Raw genomic sequence first — 25,433 nt, 5'->3', positions numbered from 1 at the left:
AAGACATCATAAATGCATATCATACTAGTTCAAGTAATCATCATAAACATAAGGTCCAAACTTTAGCTCACATGCACAATTCAACCAAATAAAGTTTTAAAACTAAATTAGATCTATCCACCATGCCACTCCTACACACACTCCCTGCCTTTCCTGCTGCTCCCCTTAGTTCATCCATTCCTTGCCTTTCTCTGCAGTACAAGGAAACATAAAAATTATAAGCCCTAAGGCTTAGTAAGTTCCTTTCCTACTCATAAAACCATAAATCATACGTACACATAACATCTCATAGCATGTGAAAACATGACATAACCATATCATAGCATGTGAGAACATAACATATAACATATCATAGCATGTGAGAACATATCATGAAACATATCATAGTATGTGAGGACATAACATGTGAGTACATAACATGAACTAATAACATGATCATCCAAGCATCATAAACATGATTTCAAAAGTATCTTTAATAAGTGTGAAGGGAATCATATAACATGTACATGTAGATGCAAGATGTTCCTTTGAAAACATGCATAATGAAATGAACATATGCAACATGTTTTTTTTTTCATATCATATACATACTTGAACATAATATCAACATAAGGGTCCGGCTTGTACCACATACATACATAAATGCGCGCAATCTCTAGGACAGGGTAGCTAGCCCCGAACCTACTAGGGATCTAGGTCCGTTCATAGTTCGTCGACCTAGGGGTGTACTAAGAAGCCCATCCCTTTTTACGAGGCCTGTTTCATAGTCCATCGACCTCGGGGCGCTTATGGAGCCCACCCTTGGTGCAAGCCATACAAAAAGTAAAATAGCATGTCATACATATCATGTATCATGTTTCTTATTATGTCATCATACATATCATGTTCTTGTCTTATCATACATGTCATATCATGAAGAGAGCTCTTGATCCCAACTTAAGGGAAGCATCTCTTTGTCGTATCATGAAGAGTGCTCTTGATCCCAAGTTAAGGGAAGCATCTCTTAGGCTTTTCTTCTTACATAAGCCTTTCATAACATATCTCATAAACCATAACATGTTCTTATCATAACATAGAGCATAGAATGTTACATGAAACATAGCATTTATCATGTCATGAAGCATAGCATATCATCTCATGAAACTTAGCATATATCATATCATAAAGCATAGCATATCATATCATAAAGCATAACATATATCATATCATGAGGTATAGCCTATATCATTCCATGAAACATAGCATATCATCTCATATCATGAAGTATAACATATCTTATCATATCATGAAGCATGAAACTTAAACTAACCATATCAAGAATCATACAACATGAGGAAACATAAGCATGCATAGTTAGGTTCAAAAACCTCTCCCTAAACCCCTTTTTCCAATCTTGGCCGAACCCTAAGGTTAGGGTTTTTAAACCTTCACTAACCATATATCAAGAATCATACAACATGAGGAAACATAAGCATGCATAGTTAGGTTCAAAAAAAAAAACTTCTCCCTAAACCTATTCTTTCAATCTTGGCTGAAACCTTACTAGCATGAATTCTAAACTTTGGCCACCATAAGAAGCATGAAACTTCAACCAACTATAGATAAATAATCATACATCATAAAGAAGCATAAATAAGCATGGTTAAATTTCAAGACCTTGCTCTAAGCTCATATACTTGCTTGGCCGAACCCTAAGGTGAGGTTCTAAGATTCATTTGTACAACATGTAGCATGAAAACTTATCTAATCTCATACAAAAGATCATACAACATGTAGGAACATAACTAAGCATAATTAGGTTAGAAAAACTTAGTTCTAAGCTTACATTCTACCTTGGCCGAAACCTACAAGTAGAGTTTCAAGTCTTGTAGTGCAACATGTAACATAAAGTCTTAACCTAACTTCACACAAGGTATCATACCTCATGAATGAACATAATCAAGCATGTTTAGGTTTTAAATTTTGGCCCTAAGCCTCATATCTTATCTTGGCCGAAACTTCACTAGGGTTTTCATTTTTTTATATATATATAACATGAAGCGTAAAAAAAAAATCTAAGCTATCAACACATAAGAGTTCATTCATCATGAGGAAGCATAAACAACATATTATCATTGAAATTTCAAAAACCTTGCTCTAAATTTCATTCCTATTCTTGGCAGAAACTTGAAGATAAACTTCTCCTAATTTTATACAACATGGAGCATGAAAACCTAAGCTATCAACATATAAGAAAGTCTAACAAGTTTAGGAGCATAAACAATATGTTTCCTTTTTAAAGCTTTGCCCTGAACCCTATAACTCATCTTGGCCAAAACATTAGGTTAGGGTTCTTAAACTTTTTAATATCATATGAAGTATTAAACTTAGCTAACAACATGTAAAAGATCCTATATCAAGAAGGAGCATAGACAAGCATGACAAAAGAAACTTTGCTCTAAACCTTCTCTTTTTGTTTTGGCCTAAACTTCAAGGTAAGGTTCTAGATTCTTTTTTTTTTTTTTTTTGTACAACATAAAGCATAACTTGTAGACTTGTTTATCCTAAGTGACCACCAATCTATCTTGGTCGAAACTTGCAAGGAGATCTCTAAGGTTTCAAAAGCATTTACATACAAGGAAAATCGATAAGTACTTGTACTGCAGTGAGGGGATACTCACATCCTCTCGCTTAATTTCTTAGAAGAAGAAGTCCTTGGTTGTGAAGCTTTTCCTAGGGAGCTTGCTTCTTGCTTGGTTCGGCAATGGTGAGGGAGAGAAGAGGGGTTTCGGTGGAGAGGAGAAGGGAGGAGGAAGAGAGCAAAATGAATGTTTTCATTCATTTTCTCTTTTTATTCCAAATGAAAAGAAGAAGGGAAAATGATTTTTTCCTTCTCTTTTCTTTTACTCATCCCTTAATGAAAAGAGAGAGAAAGAATCATCTTTTCCTTTGAGAGGAAGAAGACAATTCCAACTTCTCTTCCTAAATGAAAGAAACCTTCTCTTACTCTTAACTATATTGTCCCTTCTCTTCCTAACAATATATTCTCTTGATTCATTGGTTATCACATACATGTATCTAGTAAGAGGTCCAAGGTTCAAACCTTGGTCATCTCTTTCTGGTTCTATTTTATTATTTTTTTTTTGTAAATTTCCACATAAGGCCTATTTTTAACCATGGTAAAAATATATAAACTTACTAGATATCCTATGGGTGTTACATCGCGTGCGTCCCTCGGATAATCAATATAGGAATTCATCACTCATCAACCGTATCGAGATACAAAGATTAATGCAAACTATCCATCCTACCCCCTTGAATGACCCTATTTCACCTTCAAGATCATCCCTCAAACGTCCTTACACGGGCATGTCTGTCACGCACGTCCCTCGGAAAATCGAATGAGGAATTACCTCTACAAGATCCACAAGATATCCAAACATTCAATAAGTATGGTAATTAGGCACAATCACAACAATTCATACAAAATCAAATTGATACAAACATGGTAAAATCATAGAAATAGAAAATTGGCAAATTCACAAGAGTTTTACATCAAATCATCCTTACAATTACTCCCTCCATCCTAGAACAAAGAAATCTACTCCATAAAACAAGGAAAGAAATCCGAAGAGAAGAAAATTACAAACATTCTTGATCCCAAATCCAAGAAAAGGAAGAAAGAAAGCTTATCTACGATGAAGAACCGTCTCCGGATCCAATCCACAATCTTGGAGTCAAAATGTTGAAGATCCGCCCTTAGATCGCCGGAAAATCCCTTCAAGAAGATGGAGGAACATCCCAAATCTTGATTCCCCCCAAAAGGGAGAAGATCCCCTTTCAAATGAGGAAGAAATCCTTATATAGGGTAAGGGTTTGGCCGCCACACGACCCCGAGACACGGCCGTGTGGAACTCACACGGCCTGTGCCACTCCCTTCTCTGCCTGTCTCACACGGCCATGTGTGGGACACGGCCATGACCTGCTTTGCCACTGCTCCCCTTGCACGGTAGTGTAGATCTACACGACCCACACTGTCTCCGGCTTTGGAGCTCTTGCACGATCGTGTACTGCACACGGCCAGGGCGTTCTTGGCTTCTGGAAATGTTGCACGGTGACGGCGACGCCGGCGACCGATGGCGGTGGGCGGCGACGGTGGTGGGTGGTGACGGCGGCGGCCGACAACGATGGGCGACGACGATGGTGACGACCGAAAGTGGCGGCGACCGACGACGGTGGACGGCGGTCACGGTAGACTAAGGGTATATTCAACATTTAAATTTTGGTAAAACTATGACCTCGTAATGTAATCGAATTACATAGTATTTACTTTGTAATCCATATTATAAAACTTCACTACCTTTGATAATCCAAATTACATTATATTATAAGTTTAAAATTAAACGAAATAAAATAATCAAAATTATAATATAATCATGATTATATTATAAAGAAGATTATATCCTATCATAGAAGATTATATCCTATGAAACGTAGTCTTAGTATTAATAATATTAAAATATAGAGATCTGAAATTACAAATAAATTATTTTCTGACGCGACGTGCCCACTACGAGCACTGCTCGACGGTTTGGGCCCAACAGACTACCGCATAATATAATTTTTACGCGTTCTCATGAATCTACTATACGCATTTCAAATCCAACGGGTGGTTTGGTGTCCCGTACACTACATTTATGCACGAGTCCAGAAATGTCGATCAAGGCCTCGCTTTATCTGCGCCCTCCTCCGTGTGATTTGTTCCGAGTTCGCGAATTCAAGAGGGAGTTTTGGGAGGTGAGAGAGGGAATGCCGGGGCGACGGAGACGCGCGTGCCGCGGAGAGATGTAAACGGGGAAGAGAAAAAAGGTCAAGGAGAAGAGAAAGAGAGAAGGAGAGACGTGAGGAAGGAATTCCCTTCGATCGTTGTGGAAGAGGGATTAGTATCCTGAATTGACTTTTTCTTTTATCGTGTGTCACAATCTTGTTCTACGTAGCGACATTGCGGCTTCGGTGCCGACAATGTTTGGATTTTCATCGGGCTGATGTTTGCGGGTGCGATCGAGGAAGTTCTGGCTCCGTAGTCCTTTGTTCCTTTGCATTTTCTAGGCTTACGGACCCCGATTGATCCCCGACAACGTCTCGTCTTGGTAAAATGTTCCATCCGTATTTGAATATCCAATGTTATCTGTTCTAAAATTTACTGTTATTGCGACATAGAATACAGTAGAACAATGTTTTTCTTTTTCTTTTCTGTAATGCTGTATCAAAATGCCGCTTAGTCCTATTTTCTTCTCCTAAATATAGGGCTTGTCTCCTGTGCTATGCGTAGACCATTTGGATTTAGCATGAATCATTTAATATGCTGTTTTTTTCCCCTTTACCTGAGATTTCTTTGTTGCTTTTAATGATACGTTTATGGCTTTGTAGATTTATCCTTCTTTCTTATTACCACTTTGGATCAGAACATTGATGGGCATACTGCTTGTCTGAATTGGTCTTATTGTTCTTTGCTGTTAGAAGTTGGTTACTGGGAACGGATTAGTAAGCGCTCAATTTCAAGTGAAAAACTAATTTTCAATAACGCCTGTCATTTTCACCATTCTACTTAATCACTTAACCTTGTCTATTTTTTTTTTTCCTACTCTGATGCTATGTAACAGATGGCCTCATCTCAGAGCAGTGAGAATCTGATGCAATGTAAAACTTGTCTCTGTGGAGAGGGGGATGCCAATTTCTGGATTTCCAGATCATTGGAAAATTCTGACAAACAAACTAACAAATGCCCCAACTGTAAGGTAAGTAGATTTGGTTCAGTGCAGAATATATATTTTTAAACTCTCAGTATAATTATGATTCTATGAATAATGGAATTTTCTTCATTCAAATCCTTCTTTTTCTGCAAACTTTGTCAAGGTTGGCATCTAGTATGTTTAGCCTCTTGCAGTCTTGCTTTGCAATGCATGATGTCATTTTATATGGCATGTTTGAATACTACAGAACATGCCAGAACTTTTATTTTCATTATTCTGACTGTTGACAAAAAAGATATGCAAATTTGTCTCTGTTAGTAAATAAAGTGGTCCAGCAGTATACAAACGCAACTATATCAATTAACTATTTTGCTTCTGAATGCTTTCTTCTAAGGCTAGAGATTAGAGTGCACTTGGCTTCTTTGTATCTTGAACTCCTTAATTTAATTAACTGCACCTTAGTCCTACTCAAATCAGCCAAACTTCATCCTTTATTATGGCCTTGAATTATATGTGCACATTTCCTTTCTCAGCTGTAACATTTAACTAGAAGGGGAGCTTTGGCGCAGCGGTAAAGTTTTTGTTATGTGACCCGGAAGTCACGGGTTCGAGTCTTGGAAATAGCCTCTTGCAAAGCAGAGTAAGGCCGCATACAATAGACCCTTCCCCGACACCCCGCTTTAGCGGGAGCGTTGTTCACCGGGCTATCCTTTTTTTTAGCTGTAATTTAACAATTGTGCATCCTTTCCACTAAATTGCTCAATAGTATGAGAGGAGGAAATGAAACAAGAATACGTTCTCTGGAGTCCTTGAAGTTTCATATGCAAGGAACTTTGCTTATTCTTTAAGATTTTACAACCAATGCCTTTTTGTATTAGTTTATGTTGTCGCTGAGATAAGTGGCTTTCATTTTATTCCAATGATTTTTGTCCCCTTTAACTGTTATATAATTTCTCTTAGCTGTGAATTTTTCTTTTTGGTAGAAAATATGATTATAGCAGAAAAATATTATTCGACTCTTTCAACTTTTGTTAACACATAAAGAAAAAAAAACATATCTGAATGTAACAAAAAAAAAAATCAGCATTCCACCAACATCAACATCAACCCAAACAAGTGACAAAAGGCGATTCGCTCATCTCCAGTACTCCCGCCAACTCGTTCCTCGCCCAACACGGAGGAGGTAAATCACGGTGGCCACTAGCCATTAGTGCAGGTGGCCAAGGCATGGGGGAAGACATGCTCGGATGCGTCGAGTTTCGACCCCAAGACCTCATGTGGCAACACCCTATGTCTTAACCACCGCCCCGCCCTGAGGGGACAACATCTGCCCAAACAAGTAGCATTATATTGTAGCAACTCAAAGATGGATGAGAGAATAAACTCATTTTTTCTCGCGCAGACTGAAAATATACCAAATATCTAAATCCAAATGTGCTTTTGATGTGATTATCCTTTTTAGCTGATCATTTGTTCTCCGAGGGAGTGTGATCTTCATGAATCCCTGATTTGCTATTTATTTTATTAGATTCTTATGCTCATATCTTTTAAGGGTTATTTTTTTCTTCAAGAATACTATAAATGCTAAATTATCCATTTTTTACTAGTGCAGGTGTTCAAGAGCGGGCCACTTTTAATTTCATCTAAAGGTATTTATTAATGCAGTTTCTAGGAAGTCAATTCATTTGATTTTCACATAAGGAATGTTAGACATGAAGGGGAGACCTGGCGCAACGGTAAAGTTGTTGCCATGTGACCAAAAGGTCACGGGTTTGAATTTCTCTTGCAAAAAGCAGGGTAAGGCTGTGTACAATGAATCCTTCCCCATGACCTTGCATGGCGGGAGCTTCGTGCACCGGACTGTCTTTTTTTATAAGGAATGTTAGACATGTTAAGAGACTATTTTTGTTATTAGTTTTATTATAATAGGGAAAATGCTTATTCCACAAGAAAAATTAAAAATTGTCTAATACTAACCTTGCATTAGTGCCTTCCAAATCATGGTATGCCTTTTTTGTTTAGTTTATCTTTCTAATGAATATACAAGATTCTTTTCCATTTTCCTATAATCTGTATAAATCGTCAAAGTAATAATCTCACTTTAACTTACTAGTGCATATGAAAGGGATAAGGATTGTAGGACAGTAACTTCTACTCCAGAGAATTGCTAATCACCAGTTTTCTGCTTTAACCTGTCCTCTCTAGTGGGTTAAAGCCTTAGAACTTCACCCAAAGTTTTGCACTAGCACATTGCCCATAACTGTCATAAATTAGGTGACTATTTCCTATAGAAAGAGAAAGTGGGAGTTTTGATTTCCTTTTTGGATTTGATCTTTTATGAGATATTTGAACCAAGCTCTGGTGTTTTTTTTTTCTTAAAAAGAACATTCTTCATTGTTATAGCATGACTTGTAATTTCAACTTTTGAACTTTCTTAATTTATAGGACTTGGTTGGACATCATGGAAGAAACGTTGGTTTGTCCTTACACGCACGTCATTGGTTTTTTTCAGAGCTGACCCCGTAAGTGCATCGTGCCTGTTATTCATTGTTTTATATTGCATAGTGCCTGTCTACAATTCAGTATCTCCTGCTCTGGATTGAACTTCAAAGAGTTGAAAAGTTAATTTTCAAGAGAGAAATGTGAAATGTCAAAGTTGATGATTTTCAAAGAATTTACTTTTTCCTTAACTCCCCTCAAATTGACAATACTCCAGGATTTAAAGACTGTGAGGACGAAATGACAACTCTACAAAGTTATAGTGTCAAATAAATAGATCAATATTCTAGCATTTAATATCTACTCTTGAAATGACATATACATTTTGATATGCTATTGAGAAAAAGAAATTAAATACTCTGTCCAGCCTGGAAATTAGTAAATTTACCCAGTAAACAAGCTCAACAGTCACTAGTTTGGTTGCCTAGGGTTTGAAACAGAGTGATTTTATCCATATTCTCAATCTTAGTTTTTAGCAATGATATTGAATGCACTACGTATGAGGATATTTAACTAATTATTTTCTAGAAATGTTGTGGCTTATTCGAATGTGCCACTTTGTTGTGCAGTCTGTTCTGCCTCAAAAGGGCAATGAAGCAAATTCTAGCCTTGGTGGTATCGACTTGAACAATTCAGGAAGGTTGGACAATTTAAGGATTGTATTATGTCCCAGTTTAGAGAAAAACCATATTTAATGAATTTCAATAACAAATCTAATAAACTACAATTCCACAGTGTTGATGTGAAAGCAGATAGAAAGATTTTGATGGTCATTTTTCCTGATGGCCGTGATGGACGAACATTTACACTAAAGGTAGTTCTACAAGCTTCTTGATTTCTTCTATATCCTTTTGGATTTTTATATAATGTTATTATTTGGTATGACAGGCAGAAACTTCTGAGGATCTATATGAATGGAAGGTTGCATTGGAGAATGCTTTAGCACAAGCGCCCAGTGCAACCACTGCCTTGGTTCAGAATGGAATTTTTCGCAGTGATGTGACTGAATCAAGTGAAGTATCACATGAGAAAGGTATACTGATTTATTACTTTTCCACATAGAATTGTTGTTATGAATTCTTCTGATACTTGTGATGCATTGTGGAAGATAGCTTGTCTCTATTTACTATCACTAATCACTGTTTTCTGATTTCCCAATTCTGTCTCTCTCTCATCTATTAAACTGAGGAATATCCAGCTCAACTATTGATACAATAAATATCATCGTAAATTTTGTTTCTGGATATAAATATATTATTAAACAATTTCAACACCCCTTAACAATACAGGACTGCAACTGAACTAAGAAAAGCAAAATTTTCATTATTCAGTCATAATACTAATAGCATGATTTTTTGGTTTGTCCTGTATGATTTCAGAAAAAATATGAATTAAACTAGTAAAAATCAAGGACATTAGGGATTGCACAAGCTGTGAATCTAACATGATTAAAGAATATCATAATTTTCTAATTTAGTGTTTCCTCAACACTGTCACAAAGCATTGGTAGTTTTTCCTCTGATCTCTCTCATTCAACCTATTTCTTCTTTCATTGCTCAGCATTTTGTTCTCTGTTATTTATAAGCTCCAGTTAGTATGTGGGATATTTCCCAATGTTTTTAGACCTGTTTGAAGCTCTGTTTTGGCCAATTTTTTTAAGATAGACATATACCAATGGCACATATGGATGGATTCTTGGAATGCTTTCTGAAAGAGTAGGTGATCAAATCAATGTCTTAAAAATCCCATTATGATGTTATGTTATGGATTAACTATCATTTTTTAAAATTTAGTTATTTCAGAGTTATACTTTTCTTACTGTTCTTGAATATTTTTTACTAGCCTGTTTCTGTGGTTTCTTGTCAGTGACAGCTGTTTCTAATATTTCTTCCTATTTTGTTATATGAAGAGAGGGACAGACAATCTACAAATTCTTCTGTGATTGGTAAGCCTGCATCGCTTGCACTTGAAGATATTGATGGGAGCCCATCTTTCTTGGAGAAGGCCCTTAAGTTCATCGAGCAACATGGTAATTTCAGTTTCTTGCTACTACTAGATGAATTTAATATTATTCCCTGTCAGAAAAGGTCGGCCAATTTAGGTTTGATAGTTTCTTTTGTTATTGTGTCATGGTTACATATCTTATAAGCTTAAATGTGGTAGGATAGATTTTGTGAAATAACTGGGAAAAATATCATTTAACTTGTACTTCATCCTTTTTTTTTGGCAACATGTACCACCTGATTTTTTTGTCCCATTTCCAATTATGCAAACACAGAAAAAAGGATCTATCTAATGTCAATCTTTCATAGTACAATCTAATTGGGTAGAATCTAACTGCTTTTCTTTATTTGAAGCTGCCTAGATATGTGATTACTTTATTCTTTTCCCCAAAAGGTATCAAAGTGGAAGGTATCTTGCGACAGTCTGCTGATGTTGAAGAGGTAAAACGCAGAGTGCAAGAATATGAACAGGGTTAGTTTGCTACTCTGCTTTGTATTTTTCTCCAGATCGAAAACTTTACCTATCTAGCCTTGTAATCTGCTCCACTGCTTTGGAACAGTGATTCCTGATTCTTACTGTTGCAATCAGACTCAAATTTACTTCTTGACTTTTTCATGCACTCATGAATGAGAAGTAATATATACAATTTTTTTTCAGGAAAAATTGAGTTTTCTCCAGATGAGGATGCTCATGTTATTGGAGATTGTATCAAGGTACAAAATTTTAGAAATTTCAAATTATGCAGATTTTGCAAACATACTTAAATAGTAATTTACTTTTGCTATGCAGTACATTTTGCGGGAGATGCCTTCGTCTCCAGTGCCAGCATCTTGTTGTACTGCACTAGTCAAAGCATACAGTACGTCTGGACAGTGTTCCTTGTCATAGGATAATTCAGATATTCACATTTAGTTTCAGAAAGGAATTCTTTTAAATATGCATGTTTGAAATCAAAATAGAATTTAATTTCTGTTGTTCAAGAAAAAGAATCCTTTTGTACCTATGATTTTTAATGAAAAATGTGTGTTCAGACAATTTTCTATTGGTTGCAGGTACATTTTTTTTTATGCTTCTCATGGTTTATGGCCCTCTTTGCTTTGATTCTGATATATATATAGTGCTTTGAAACCATAAATTTTTGACAGCTTAAGTTTTGGGATAAACAACCTGGTCAAATTAGAAAAAAAAAAATTGTCCAACTTTTGATAAAAAGTCCTTGATTAATTGCTTATCATGGGCTTGTAAGTGCACATGTGTGCTGTTATGTTTTGGTTGTGATCATTTCAATGGTTAATCCAGCTCTGAATCAAAGAGAATATGACATTGTAAATTTATAAATCCATTATCTTTCTAAATACTTAGGCATTTGGGATAAGTGGATACCCAATCAATATACTGACACATTTGGACGGTTGGTTTCTTTCTTTGCTTCACTTCTGAAAATACTAGTACCTGCCTTATCTTCTTAACAGAATAAAACTTAGAATGTTGCTTCTCTTGGCTAAATAATTACAATATGCTCCTTATTGAGTGTCTCAAACTCTCAAAAACCAAGCTATCTTCACATGCCCTCTGGAAGGTTGAATCATCTAATGGTTCATCTTTTTCATTGTCAAGGAACTGATCGTGGAAACAGAGTCGACTGTATACGAGCTGCAATATTTGAAACTTTCCCAGAGCCCAATTGTCATCTTTTGCAGAGGTATACTAGTGAATTATTTGTGTTTATCATGTAAGTTTTATTTTCCCATTATTACTTTCTTTGAAGGGAAAAAATTCTTTCATGAATCACATGAATTTCCTACTATTCTCGTTTCCATTGTATACTTCATTTTTTCCTCTTAAATTTATGTTGTATTTTTCTGGTTCTGAATCTTCTGAACATTGAGGTAGATTTTGGATAATGAAGGTTTTTGCAGGCATGCACAATTTTCTATGGGCTGATAGGATAGTATCAACATCAATTATGAATTTGAGTGTTTTTTAGTGTACCACAGTGATTTTTTAACACACTAATTTACTTTCAACAATCTGTTTGCCGCTTTCCATTCTGAACTGCATCCCAAATAAGCATCTAATTCTTCTTTTAAAAGTTTTAATGCTTTATTAGTCTGGCCAATTGAATGTAATCCTAGTTTACTTTTGTCCATCAACTCATTGCTATTCTCGTTTTTAGTTGTTAACCCTAGTTTCTTTAGTTGCAACATTCTTTCATGTTCTGTTCTTTTCATACTAGACCACTATATGATCTTGTTGATGCCAATTGTTTTGGGATTGTGTTATAGCCTGGATACTAATTGGTTAGGTGGGTATTAGGAACACAACAAAAATGTTTGCAGACAGCAAAAATGGGAAACCCAGTATGTGAAGAAGGTAGATTACAGTTAACAACTACAGAATTGAAGTGGCATTAGTTTTGCATAGTTTGGCAAGCTTGCCTGTCATTGGTCAAATATAGAAAATTCTTATTATGTCATTTCAAACATACATCACATTATTGTGATTCATCTCACAATTTACTAGATGATTTACCTCTTCTTATACAAAAAAAGTTCTAAGGTATACATTCATAACATATGTGACCATGTAAATGATGAATCACTTGCAATAATTGAGAAAGACTCATAGCTTCTAGAGACTTGGTGGTAAAGACCATTTCAGTTCAGTTCAGTTCAGCTGAGCACAAAGTTTGACTCTGCACTGGGTTCTACTGAGCACCAGTTTGGATGAGTTCAACTTATGAACAACCCATCTATTGTATCCATCAAGCTCCGAATCTCTATTGCATAGAATTGATTCTGAGTGATCATGAATAGATTTGTGATAATTGTAGTTTAGATGTCACATATGAGTTGTATTCATAGCCATACTATTTTAGATGCTTCCGTCTCTGCCTCTTGCTTCTTGCTTCTTGCTTAATTCTAAAATTTTAGGACTCATATATATACTCTTTATCTTGTACCCTGTAATTAATTAAATAGCAATGTTGTGCATACAAGCTTAAATTAAGCTTAATACACTACACATGCTTTTGTTAACTAATGGTCAAGTTCAGGAAGTAAGCTGTTTTTACGCACATAGCTGTAAAACCAAGATTCAGAGATTCCAAATTCTTATGTGTTAAGAATATAGATGCATAGGTTGGTCCCTTTCTAAACAGCTCAAGCATTGCTGCTGGGAGAAATTAACAAGTCAACTTTAACATCGTCAATGTACAATGTGCATACTAGAGGCCTTATTATGTAATAGGATGTGTAACTCCTTGTAGTTTTCTTGGAAAGTATTGTGGTACCTTCTCAAAGTTTCAGACTGTTTTATGAATTTAGAGAACAATTATCACTTACAATGACCATTTTTTTTCAGTAAACTATATTATTGTAATTTCAGTTACATTTCTTAACTATGAGATCATTGTTTGTTCAGGATTCTTAAAATGATGCAGATGGTAGAATCTTACAAATCTCAGAACCGTATGTCACTTTCTGCTTTAGCAGCTTGTATGGCTCCGTTACTTCTACGCCCTCTTCTTCTTGGTGAATGTGAATTTGAAGATGATTTTAATATGGGTGGTGATGGTTCTATTCAACTCATGCAAGCTGCTGCTGCTGCTAACCATGCCCAAGCTATTGTCGTAATTATGTTAGAGGACTATGAAACAATATTTAATGTAAGGTTTCTTCTTTTTTTAATTAAGCATAAAAATTCCATTATAACAAAGTCTCAATCTTATAATATAAGCACTTAACCAGGAGAATCTCCTGCATGAGGACTCAATGTCATCAGATCTTTACTCTGATTCTGAAGATGGTGATGTTGAAGATGATTATTCAACTGATAATGACAATCCAGAAGACGATGAATATCACAATGGGCATAATGATAGCGATAATTTAACTGATACTGATATTTCAGAAGATGATGGATTTCATGATGAGGATAATAGCTCAGGAACAAATATAAATGATGATTCTGATCATTCCTCTAGTGGAACAGTTAGTGAAAGCCACAAAAATATTGAATCCAATGTGCAGGTTAACAATTTACTGTTCAGATTTTCTTAATAGTGTGTTTAATTTAGTATGAGGAACATAGTTTTCATTGCTTCTAGTATCCTGGACAATCATTTTCGACATTGTGCCTGAATATCTGTTTCGTAGTGCAAAAATTGAGTATACAGTATATGCAGTATACACAAATACTTGTATGGGATCAACTGGAATTTTCTTAATTAATTAACAAATAGGAAAAATCTGGATGGAAAACTTAGTCAATATTTTGGTAGGTCGTAAATTTGCAAACTTTGTTATCTTTGTTTTACTTTTAACTGATCAGCTGAAGGAAATTTCAATTGCTCAGATAATTTATTCAACTTCATAATTACAGATGCCTAGCAGTTTCTGTACCTGGTCATCTAGAGCCACTAAGCTAAGTATTAAGAAGTAAGAATGAGCTTCCTTTTGAATAGAGAAACTCTTGTTTAGTCTGATACAATTTCAGGCCTAGCTGTTGAGTGTTGAATGAATTATCACCATTGGTTCCATATTTCTTGGTCACATCTTGGTGTGTTCCACTTTGATTGGACACAAAACTAAAAGGTCTTAGAAATCATTTTTCTCTAAAGAAATGACAATTGAAGTGTAGATTTGTCCCATGTTAGATCTTTCATTTTCTTTATACTTTATGACGGGAGCTTCTTGACATTGCATTACCAGTAAAGATCGAATCTGGGATTTCCTTTTTAAAATTATATATATTTTTTTAAGGATCTGCATGCAAGGTGACGGATCAAATGTTAATTGATTGAAATCACCACAGAAGTACTCTTGTTTCCGTCAAAATTTTTATGTTGAAGAGACATGTTTAGTTTTAAAAGTTTCCTCGGTTTGTTTCCTAATTTTTAAATCACAGGTAAACTGATATTATATTCACATTGTTTAGAACAATCAAAAGAAAGAAGATGCATGTGTGCAAGACAGAGATGCTAACGATGCATTCAAATGCTTTGACATTACAGCACATGATCCTTTAATACATGAATTTTGTCATCAGAAGTCATCAGCAACTGATAAACCAGAGCCCAAGGATTCTACAGCAGGCCATAATATCCCAACTGATTTTCAGAAACATGAAAGTATACCGCGTGATGTAAGTAATACCACCACATCGCATGGTAGTGCTCATCATGAGTCTGCTCATAATCCTGCAAGTTCATTCCTGAAGTCTGTTAGTAATATCTTACCTTCAAGCAATCGAAAAGTTATAGATAAGCCAAAACGTAAGATTTCTTCAAAACAGCCAACCATTTGGGGGCGTGCCTCTGTGAGTACATTTGTATTTGATTTGAGCCTTCTTCCATTAGTAAACTTTGCAGATAATGATATGTTATGTTTGTAATGTCCAGCAAAAGAAGAATCTCCCTATGAAGTCAAAGGATTTGCCAAGTGAAAATGAGTGTGTTCTCTATGCATTAACATTTTATGTTTACTTTCATTTGTTGTGAAAATATTGGACCAGATAGTAGACATCAATTTTGCTGAATATCTTTCTTATGCAACTGTAGAAGATCCCCAGAATCCTTCACATGATTGCAGTGTTTATGCCTTACCAGTTTTGTCTTTATCATGGTATTTTTCACAGTATGTGACTCTTCTCCAAGAATATATTAAGTTTGCGCATACTCAAACTAGAGAATGGATATTGATCATGTCCCTCTAGTGTCACAAAATAGACAATAGAAAATGTAATTGACAAAACATTTGACTATTAGGTTTTGAATATTTAATCATCACTGAAACAACTTGTAAATATTGGAACAGGGACACAAAAGATTAGGTTTTGAATATTTAAAATTTGTGAATGCGGAGAAATATTGGAAGAGGGACTAAGTTTGATACTATTCTGAGAGACAGGGAGAAGATGTTAAAGAGGAAACCGGGTAGAGGTCTAACCTCTATTTGAGAGAAGATAAAGAGGTTATGGGAAGTGAAACAATAGCATATTGCAAAGAGGTTATGGGATTCTTTTAACTTCTAATTATAATAACCTTTTTTCTTAACTTTTGTCATTATCAGTCATCTCTTAGATGTTATTAGGATATAAAGATACACCACTTTAAGAATTACATTGCATTATTCATATATTTACTATATAAATTAATGTTGCTTAATGATATTAGATCCATAGAAGTTTATAATGTGCATAATAATACTGCAAATTGAAAATAAATATAATTATAAATAATAATTTAATTAAATTGTGGAATCTTATAATCCTACTATCTAAATCTATGAGGTGGGACTACAAAATCTAATTTTTGACAATCTTTGAGGTTTATTATGAGGCTGAAGGAGACAAAGGGATTGTCTCATGATCTCATTATAAGTGTGTATTAGCAGGTACATGTGACTTTTCAACCTCTTTAAGTGGATACATCAATAAGTTTAAAACTTTTTTATTTTATATATATATTTATATATAACGTTCTTAACCTTTACAATTTTTACTTATTAATAGGTAGCTAAATTTATGCAGGTACACAACCCATTGTATGGCTTATAGCTGATGCACTGAAAACACAAATATAGTTGACTCTAGTTGTAACAACCCGCCTCCCACTGACTAGGCTGCGAGGCCGATCGTTACGTAATGCTGTGCTAAATTACTATTGCGGAAAAACTGGGTTGATTAAAATTTTACTAAACTGACTACTGTAAGCTGAACTTAATATTCTAGGTGTACCTAGGAGTCGTACACATGCTAGGGGGAATATTCTATGCCTCTCGGATGTCCTGCTAGCTGTAATCAGGCATTTCAATCGATCCATGGATCAATTGGGCTATCGGATCGACCCCGTGATCGTTCCAGCTTAATACTGGCACGGAAAAACCCTCTGGATCGGTCGGCAGACCGATCCATATGCTTTCTCGCTTCTGTATGCGGCTGGATCGGTCTACCGACCGATCCGTGTACTCCTGGATCAGTCGGATCGGTCTACCGACCGATCCAGAGTACATCGACGGCGCACCGATCGCGAGCTCGCTCGCAGACGCCAACTTCAGATCCGGATCGGCCGACCGATCCAGGCACACATGGATGCTCCTGGTCGGTAGACCGATCCAGCCGAATACAGAACCGATCGGCTTCTGGATCGGTCGATCTCACCGAAACTCGATTTCAAAGATCATGCGTACAAAACCTCACACAACAATTCTAAAATCAATTGGAATGTATTCAAGCAACTATTAACCAGATTCTAACATAATTACTAACAAACTAAATAAATCTCCCATGGTTTAAACATTCTAAGGTCTAAAATGCATGAAAGAAGAAATACTAAGAATTCAACTATTTAAGCTTGCTAAAACCCCGGAGGATCTTTTATTCCAGTTCCGCCACACACACCATCTTTGCATTGAACTCCAACTCTGCTAGTCCATTTTCCCTTTACTCTTATCTGCAGTATAAGGAAAATAGAATCTGTAAGCTTAAAGCTTAGTAAGAAACCAACTACCTCACTAAAACATGCAACGATGCAAACATGCTTTTAAAGAATGCTATTTGAAAACATGTACTGGCATGGTATACTATGGTTGCAAGCATAAACTGAAATAACTGAACATGTAAGCTGAAACATGGCATAGCAAGCTAATCACATAGAACAATAATAGAGAACTAAGCTAACTGAAGCTAACCTGAAGCTGAAATCAAACTCAACTAACATAACTGATTTTATGAGTTTTGAAAACTAATAGCATAGTAGATCAAAATAATAATCATGTGCTGTTAGTACTTACTATGCGCGCATCCCTAACTAAACCCGGGTTTGCAAGTCCCGAATTTAGTAGGGTTTACTAGGTTATTTGAACCTAGGGACGACTGTGGGAGTCCAACCCAATGGATATCTAATCCGGTACAGTGCCAACTGAAAAGTAAAATACTGAGTATAGCTAAACTGTTCTAAATTGCTGTTTCTAGGTTATCTGAACCTAGAGCTAGGTTGTCTGAACCCAGAGGCGACTGTGGGAGCCCACCCATTGGACCGTAGTCCCATATAAGCTAGAATAAATTGATTTACTGATTTAGATGCTTCTAATGCATTCAACTGAGCTGTTAAAATGCCTAATTTGCATTTTTTTACTTAACTAGCTATTTTATCGAACACTTAGTGTGCCCCAACTCTCCTCTCTATTAGGGAGACCACTTCTAGGCACCCGACAACGTCTAGAAACCCCCACTGAAGAGGGATTACGTGTCCGACCCATCTAGAAGTGCTCACTAAATCCCTAAACCTGCGAGGAGGGTCAATTTCACGCTATGCGTCGATAAAAATCTGCATATAGCTAAACTAATGCGTAGAAAACCCAAACGGAGCTACTTATACTACAGGTGAGGGGTTTCTTACCTCGTACGCTAATTTCCTTACAATTCTATTCGCTAGAATTCCGGTGGAGACGACTTCTCGACGATCTTCTCGCGTCTAAACGTTCCCCTCGCGAAGGAGAGCGTCCTCGTGCTGGAGTTATCGCCGGAAGATGTCCTTGGGGCCCTAGGGAGAGAACCCTAGGTCTTCCTTGTGGTTGGTGCCGAGAGAAGGAGAGAAGAAGGGTGTTCGGCGTGAGGGTTTGGAGGGGAGGAGTTTGCCGAACCAAATTCTAAAATAAACCAAACCCAACCTAACTCTTCTATTTATATTAAGTGGATAATTGAACCCAACTCTAATATAAATATAATTGATTTCTCTTTCTTTCAGCACGGCCCTGCTGGGTTCACCGGTTACTAAGGCTAACTAAAAGTTATCGGATCCGAGGGGTTCCGGGTTTGATTCCCGCCTAAGCTATTTTGCGGTTCTAATTATTTTTGCTGCTTCCGCTACTCGGAAAATTCCATAAAAATATTCTAAAATTCCAGAAAAATCATAGAATATTTCTAAAATAGTTTTGAGAATTTTCGGGCGTTACACTAGTAATAGTAGGACATTCATATCCATAGCATCCTACTTTCCATTCATTTCCAACATACAACATTTTAAGATGATATATTATATATGCAGTCACGTGTACTTGAAGTAATTTGAACCATCATTCCATCTAAGATATTATATAGGCAGTCGTGTGTATTTGGAATGCAAACTAAGTCATAGTATAAACTTAGGTCACATTCCATGTAAGATATTGTGACCCATGCAGAGACATGGCTGAATTAGATTTTATCCTCTTCTTACTTGACTGATTGCTATGTGGCAATAAACCAAAATTTTCAGTGGTTTCTTCCAGAAAACTTTTCTCTCTCATTTGATAGTTTTTATGCTATTATGTTAGTTTAGTCGTGCTAGTATGCTAGATGGCTTGCAATAATTTTCTGCTATTTAATTAACTTATGTTTTTCCACATTTGTTAATAAGGAGTGCTATTCAAAAGCTTAAGCAGACTAAGGATGATTTGCAAATCAAATTTGCCAATGACGTGAGTCCATTTTCTAAATTGAAATTCAGTCTACAACAAGAATAAGGCTATTTTTTTCTTCTAAAACTATTGTGTTGACTGTAAAGGTAAAAGAAAATGTGGCTTTGCAAGAAGGTTTGAAACAACGAAAAGAAGCACTGCATGAGCGGCGATTAACCCTTGAGCAAGATGTAAGCATCAGACAATACAGCAGATGCATCTTTATTTATTTAGATCAATTCAATAAAATCATAATTTTCTTTCTTTCGGGTAAAGGAACTAAGAAAATATATTGCTATTAGAGTTTGTTTTTTTCTAGGTCATGTAGTCAAATGATGACATGCTTATTGATTTATAATAGGCTGCTTGCTCCTATAATGCCCTCTTGTTGAATCACTTTTTTGCACTTAATATCCTCATTACCAGTCGTGTTGAAAAAACTTGTACTTACAGTAGCATTGCCTGAATTTCCTTTTTGCCTTTCTTGAATGAAACCACTTGCTCAAGGATCATATGCATATGATTTTCATGTGCCTCAAAAGTATCAAATTCAAAGTATGAACCAAATGTGTTTATTATTTTCCATGTCCTGTTATAAATGACTTCTGGATTTGTTAATAGCAAAATTTGTAAACAACTGCGACTCATAATTAATTTTATTGCTTGAAAGTTGAAACTATATTTGTTAAATTTCATTGTTGAGCTATTAAACACTTTCTGATTTTCATAGGCTCCTAGTTTCTTTTTCCACTGTATAGAATAGTATTTGCAATAGTTCAATCTCTTTTTATTTTCTTCTTGATGTATCACTATAAGATAATCTAGACTTTGGAAATTATCTTTGTTGAAGTAGATAGAAAGATTGCGTGAGCAATTGCAAAATGAGAAAGATCTGAGGACATCATTGGAGTCTGGATTACTGAACATGGGACCCAACCATATATCTGTTGCCTCTGCTCTAGATAGCAAGGTTTGTTTAAAGCTTTTTGTTAAGTAAATAGCTTGCAGCAGATTCATAGTCATACTTTATAGTTGTGTTGAAGACAAGGGCAGATCTAGAGGAAGTTGCTCTTGTTGAGGCAGATATAGCTAAGTTGAAGCAGAAAGTTGCTGATCTTCGTGGGCAGCTTGACGATCAGCTTACGCAAAGTTATGATTCCTTATGTGAGTCTTGTGGCAAAAATCTGTGCACTAGCGACAACTCTACACAGTAAGATAAATCTTGTTCTCCACTTGTATGCTTGCTGCTCATCAGAGACCATTTGTTTTATTAATGCCGAATATCAGATGTCGATTTTTGGTAGATGCTAGTTCTCAAAATTAGAAGATGAATGAGAATTCTTGGTTTAATAGAGTAACCTCTAGTGTAGCTTTAGAAAATTGTAACATTGAAATTCAATGTTTTGGGGTTGTGGGAACACGATTGGCACCTCTTAATCCTATGGATTGATCCAATGGGAACACTGTTTGTAGATTTACACAAGAAAATTTTCGCACCAATGCCAACAAAGATGTGTTTTGCTATTAGTGACTATTGATTTGATTAAAGTTCTCTCATTTGCTTCACAAGACAACCAAAAGAAGAGGGACAAGGACCAGCTTAAGATTGAAAGCATCTTGCAGTTAGGTTTTAAAATTTAAACCTCTTCGAGATGAAGCCTTTACCATTTCTTTGATTTTTTTCTAATAGAGATTTGTTACTTGATAAGTATAGGTTGTGCCACTGGGTTTTTCCCACCTATTCTGGTATCTAATTTAAACTTAATGGAATATTATTTTCGTCAAAGATTTTGGCCTCTGTATCCTTTTCCAACAATCCTGGCATCTGATTTAAACTTATGGAATGTGATTAAAAGGGCAGCCCATTGCATGAAGCTCCCGCCATGCGGGGTCCCGGGGAAGGATCCATTATACGCAGTCTTACCCTGCTTTTTGCAAGAGGCTGTTTTCAGGATTTGAACCCGTGACCTTTTGGTCACATGGCAACAACTTATGGAATGTGATTCTTGCCAAAAATTTTGACAAAACTTTTAAAGTTGACACTTCAATACACAATTTTCTTGGTACAGTAGTAACTTGTTACGCATTTGTGTTCAAATGTTTTTCTGATGAAACAAAAAATCTTTGGTACAGTTTCTACTTTCACTAAGCATCATATTTGTGTAATATACAAAATAGTTGAGAATTATATTAGCTCAGTTTCTTTGTTTGAAACTCTGTTTAATAGGACAATTGAAACCACAATGTTCGCATATTATTTCTAGCCTTTTTTTTCTTTTTTGTTTTAATGAGTGTTCATGATGCAGGAAAAGGCAGCTGGAAGAAGTTAGAAGTACTTGTCCTGATCAACATTCAATTATTTTGATCAAAGATGTAAGTTTGTGGGTATATGTTCCTGACAGCTGTTTCATTCCTTGCACCTAGCAGCTACACAATTCTCAAGTTGCTATTACTTAGTGCTGCTTCAAGTTCATCTCTCTAGTATACAAATTTTAAACTAGGGTTTGTATTTAAGATGATCAGGTTGCTACTAATATTATGTGCCAGTCTAATTGGAGAACTCCATCTGTGATTATGTCTAACACTAACATTGAAAATTAACTATGCTGAATTTACTAATCGCTTGTTAAAGCTGTTTTTTTTGTTGTTCCTTTTAATCTTGAACTCTTATATTCTTAGTCTTTGTTTTAGTCAAAATAGCTTTGATGTTCGTTGTGAGCTTCTTTGATCAAAGCCATATAGCCAGTTCTAAAGTAATAACAAATAGTCATAGGAAAAAGGCTTAAGGTATCTATATAAGCTGGAAAATACAACTGTGAACCTTTTTTCGTTACAAGGCTAATATTGCATACATGAAACAGCTATATGGGATTAGATCCCGAGTCCAGCTCGAACCATGCACTAGCCACTTAAATTGGTATGAAAGGCCGGCCTGCATGAAAAATCTGATTTTGAAGATTGCAATTTCAATTGACTTTGGAACTTGCTATTTCAAATACACTTATTTGCATTTGCTAGATAATGTGGGAAGAGTATAGAACAATCACCCTCTGCCTATATGAAATGCATAAGATTAGCAATATTTACATCTAAATCCTTTCACATTTACATAATCATAATTGGGTCCTAACAACACTCAATCTAAATTGTGTCTTACTCTACACAAGACATGGACCTATTATGCTATTTTTAAAATAATTATCAGATTTAGATCAGACACTGGTCCAAGCTAGGCCCTAGATAGGCTTTGGGTTAATGGTTGGACTAGTGAGTAATGGTCAAACCACATATTTACTTGAATACTAACCTGGGAATGTTGGCCGTTAGAATGGGCCTCCAGATGGTCGGTGGAAAACTTTCATGGGCCGGGCCGGTCATCCAAGTTCGACGTTACCTGACTTGTTTAATCATTTTTGGTGACCGATGGAAAACTTTTATAGGCCAGGTCAGTCACCCAAATTTGACGTTACCTAACATGATTAATCATTTTTTTCTTACTCTATCTATTCGACATGTCTAGTCTTAGTATATATTGGAGAGCCCAGATTAGACAGTTGGTCAAGTTCATATTTGTGACTATAATGATACTGAAATTTATTTCCAAAGTTGTGTGAACATTTGGATTTGGTATTTTTCTCAGGGGGAAATAATGTATAAGTTTTTAAAATCTGAGCAGGAGTTGCTTTCTTCTGAAGCAGTGCTATCTCTGGAGCAGTACAGCGAATCAGATAATCAGAATGTTATACTCCCAGGAAGCTTTTCTCCCAAAGACTCAATTTCAAGGTCTTCCAAGAATAAGGTACTAACATTAATCACTCTGATCGCGCAATGGCCATGCTGTAGCATCTTCCTTGCCCACGTATACCAATTTTGTATTCTGCAACTGAGCAGCATCCTACTGTTTTCTGAAGGGGGGAGCACTAAGCTTACCTTCTCAAAGTGGTGAGCCTCACTCTGAGCATCATAGCACAGAGTCTCGAGCATTAAACTGTACCTTAAATAGTGAAGAATCATCAATGGCCACTTCTAAGAATTATACTTACAAGAAGGTAGATGATCTCTTATGTCATCTTGTACATATGCATGCATTTTCCCAATACTATAATAAAATCTGCTATGAATCACAGTAGTAAGTTCTCTTTTAAACAGGGCACTCCCATGGTCAATGAGAATGCAGCAACTCAAACCCAGGAATCAGCATCATTGGCAGATGGGCAACCATCTCAGATGCAAAGGACAAAGCGGAACGGTGGTAAGTTATCCAAGGGGAATAATAAAATTTCATCAGCTGAAGAAGGGTCAACAAAAGTTGGACAGAATATTTCAAAGAAATTCATGATCTGGGGTGATTTTGGAAAGAAAGAAGCTCAAGATCCACAATTGACAAATAAACAGAGCGTTCACAAGAAACAATCAAGTGATCCTACATTACATTGTTTGAAATCTCAGACTTCTACTGGCATTTCATCTTCTGAGATGCCAGCAGTAGCGGGACACACTGGAGATGCAAAAGGATTTAGTTTCAAACTTGAGGTAAAGGTCATGAAGATAACTTGGTTAATACCTTGTTAAAAGGGATTGTTTTTTGTCATGATTGTGTTTCTTTATAGCCAACGTTGCTGAGATGAGATTTGACTAAACTACTCTGATACCAATCAGGAAACAATTTCTTCATCATCTTCAGCACTCGTTAAGTTGACAAATCGTCTGAACTTTCTGAAAGAACGGCGTGCGCAACTTGCAAATGAGCAAACAAAGCAGAATACTCGAAGATCTGCCCAAGATAGTTCTCAGAGAACAAGTGCCAGATGATTATGAATCTAGAAGATAATTTTTGAAGTCCTGGTACTTGTGTACAGGTGAAAGTTTCTCTTCTGAAAAATAAGGTTTGCAAAATGTTTTGAAAACAATGGCATAAAATTTTGAAACAGTAGTTTATGAGTTTGTGGAAAATCTGACCATTTCTTTCATTGAGGGTTTTTGTTGATTGAAAGAATCTACCTCTCCATTGCTGTTTCACTTCTCGATGATGGCTTCCGTGATATAAAATCTAGTTATACCAACATGCCAAGGAATAGTGTAAATGAACAGTCAATGCCTCCAAGAACCAAATTTCCACATCGAGCGGTAATGCTTTCTTCATCCTGGCCTTTAGGAGCTTGTATTTGCACCTACATCTTCCACAATGTAGACAGCTGCTTAAACTGTTTTATGGTTACCGACCGTTTTTTTTAGTCTTTTAAAATAGAGAATGGGAAAAGTAGCGCATTTCGCTTTTAAGAATTTAAAAACGTAAAAAAATTATTTAGTTTAGTAAAATTAAATTATTGATAGATCATCAAAAATATATTATAACATAACAATGATTTTATTCTATACAATCAAAGTATAATATAATAGTAATGAATTATATATTATACACAATCGTATCAACTAACTAGCAGTGTGATAATGTTGTGTGACAAATTTAATGAATCATATCAAACTCAAGGTCTGATTAAAAACTTGTTTGCTAAAAAAAAATGATGGATAAAACTTGTCTACGAGGATCTGGCAACTGGTTAGAGAGCTTCAATCATCACCAAACCTCTAATGACAACCATGCCAAAGTCATTCTTCTCATTTCCATTCACCACCAACGTTTTCTCGACAAGAACTGCTCGAAACCACTGAGTGCAACTCGGTTCGCGTTCAGTTTAAGCCGTCGCTTCTTGTGAACGGGAGGGCACCCCGATCGTCTCATGATGATCAAAGTTAG

General features: G+C 35.9%; 1 protein-coding gene across 6 annotated transcripts; it reads left to right on the top strand.

Moving 5' to 3' along the window:
- Positions 1-4,726: 4,726 nt before the first annotated feature.
- Positions 4,727-24,850, top strand: LOC122027067 (rho GTPase-activating protein 7-like). 6 transcript variants are annotated; one of them, XM_042585886.1, is made up of 26 exons: positions 4,727-5,129; positions 5,445-5,523; positions 5,643-5,777; positions 7,345-7,381; positions 8,178-8,254; positions 8,801-8,871; positions 8,967-9,045; positions 9,120-9,264; positions 10,141-10,260; positions 10,629-10,706; positions 10,893-10,948; positions 11,025-11,094; positions 11,853-11,937; positions 13,659-13,902; positions 13,985-14,266; positions 15,174-15,554; positions 15,637-15,686; positions 19,636-19,696; positions 19,783-19,866; positions 20,529-20,645; positions 20,719-20,885; positions 21,982-22,048; positions 23,316-23,474; positions 23,587-23,724; positions 23,825-24,208; positions 24,335-24,849. In XM_042585886.1, the coding sequence occupies exons 3-26, from the start codon at positions 5,643-5,645 to the stop codon at positions 24,485-24,487; spliced, it is 3,240 nt and encodes a 1,079-aa protein (XP_042441820.1). In that variant the 5' UTR covers positions 4,727-5,129; positions 5,445-5,523; the 3' UTR covers positions 24,488-24,849. The 6 variants fall into 6 exon arrangements, with proteins under 6 accessions (XP_042441820.1, XP_042441819.1, XP_042441822.1 ...); XM_042585885.1 differs by having other exon boundaries at positions 5,410-5,523; XM_042585888.1 differs by having other exon boundaries at positions 5,410-5,523; positions 23,352-23,474; positions 24,335-24,845.
- Positions 24,851-25,433: the final 583 nt, after the last annotated feature.

Source organism: Zingiber officinale, chromosome 10A, assembly GCF_018446385.1.
Source record: "Zingiber officinale cultivar Zhangliang chromosome 10A, Zo_v1.1, whole genome shotgun sequence".
NCBI classification, from domain to species: Eukaryota; Viridiplantae; Streptophyta; class Magnoliopsida; order Zingiberales; family Zingiberaceae; genus Zingiber; species Zingiber officinale.
The sequence above is the reverse complement of the archived record's forward strand: the minus strand, read 5'-3'. Positions and strand labels throughout refer to the sequence as shown.

Bases quoted from the DNA above. Each gene is read 5' to 3' on its own strand.
- LOC122027067 (XM_042585887.1), top strand. From the start codon at position 5,643: ATGGCCTCATCTCAGAGCAGTGAGAATCTGATGCAATGTAAAACTTGT. The intron at 9,046-9,119 runs GTAGTTCTACAA...TTGGTATGACAG, and splicing joins GACGAACATTTACACTAAAG to GCAGAAACTTCTGAGGATCT. The intron at 10,261-10,628 runs GTAATTTCAGTT...TTTCCCCAAAAG, and splicing joins TAAGTTCATCGAGCAACATG to GTATCAAAGTGGAAGGTATC.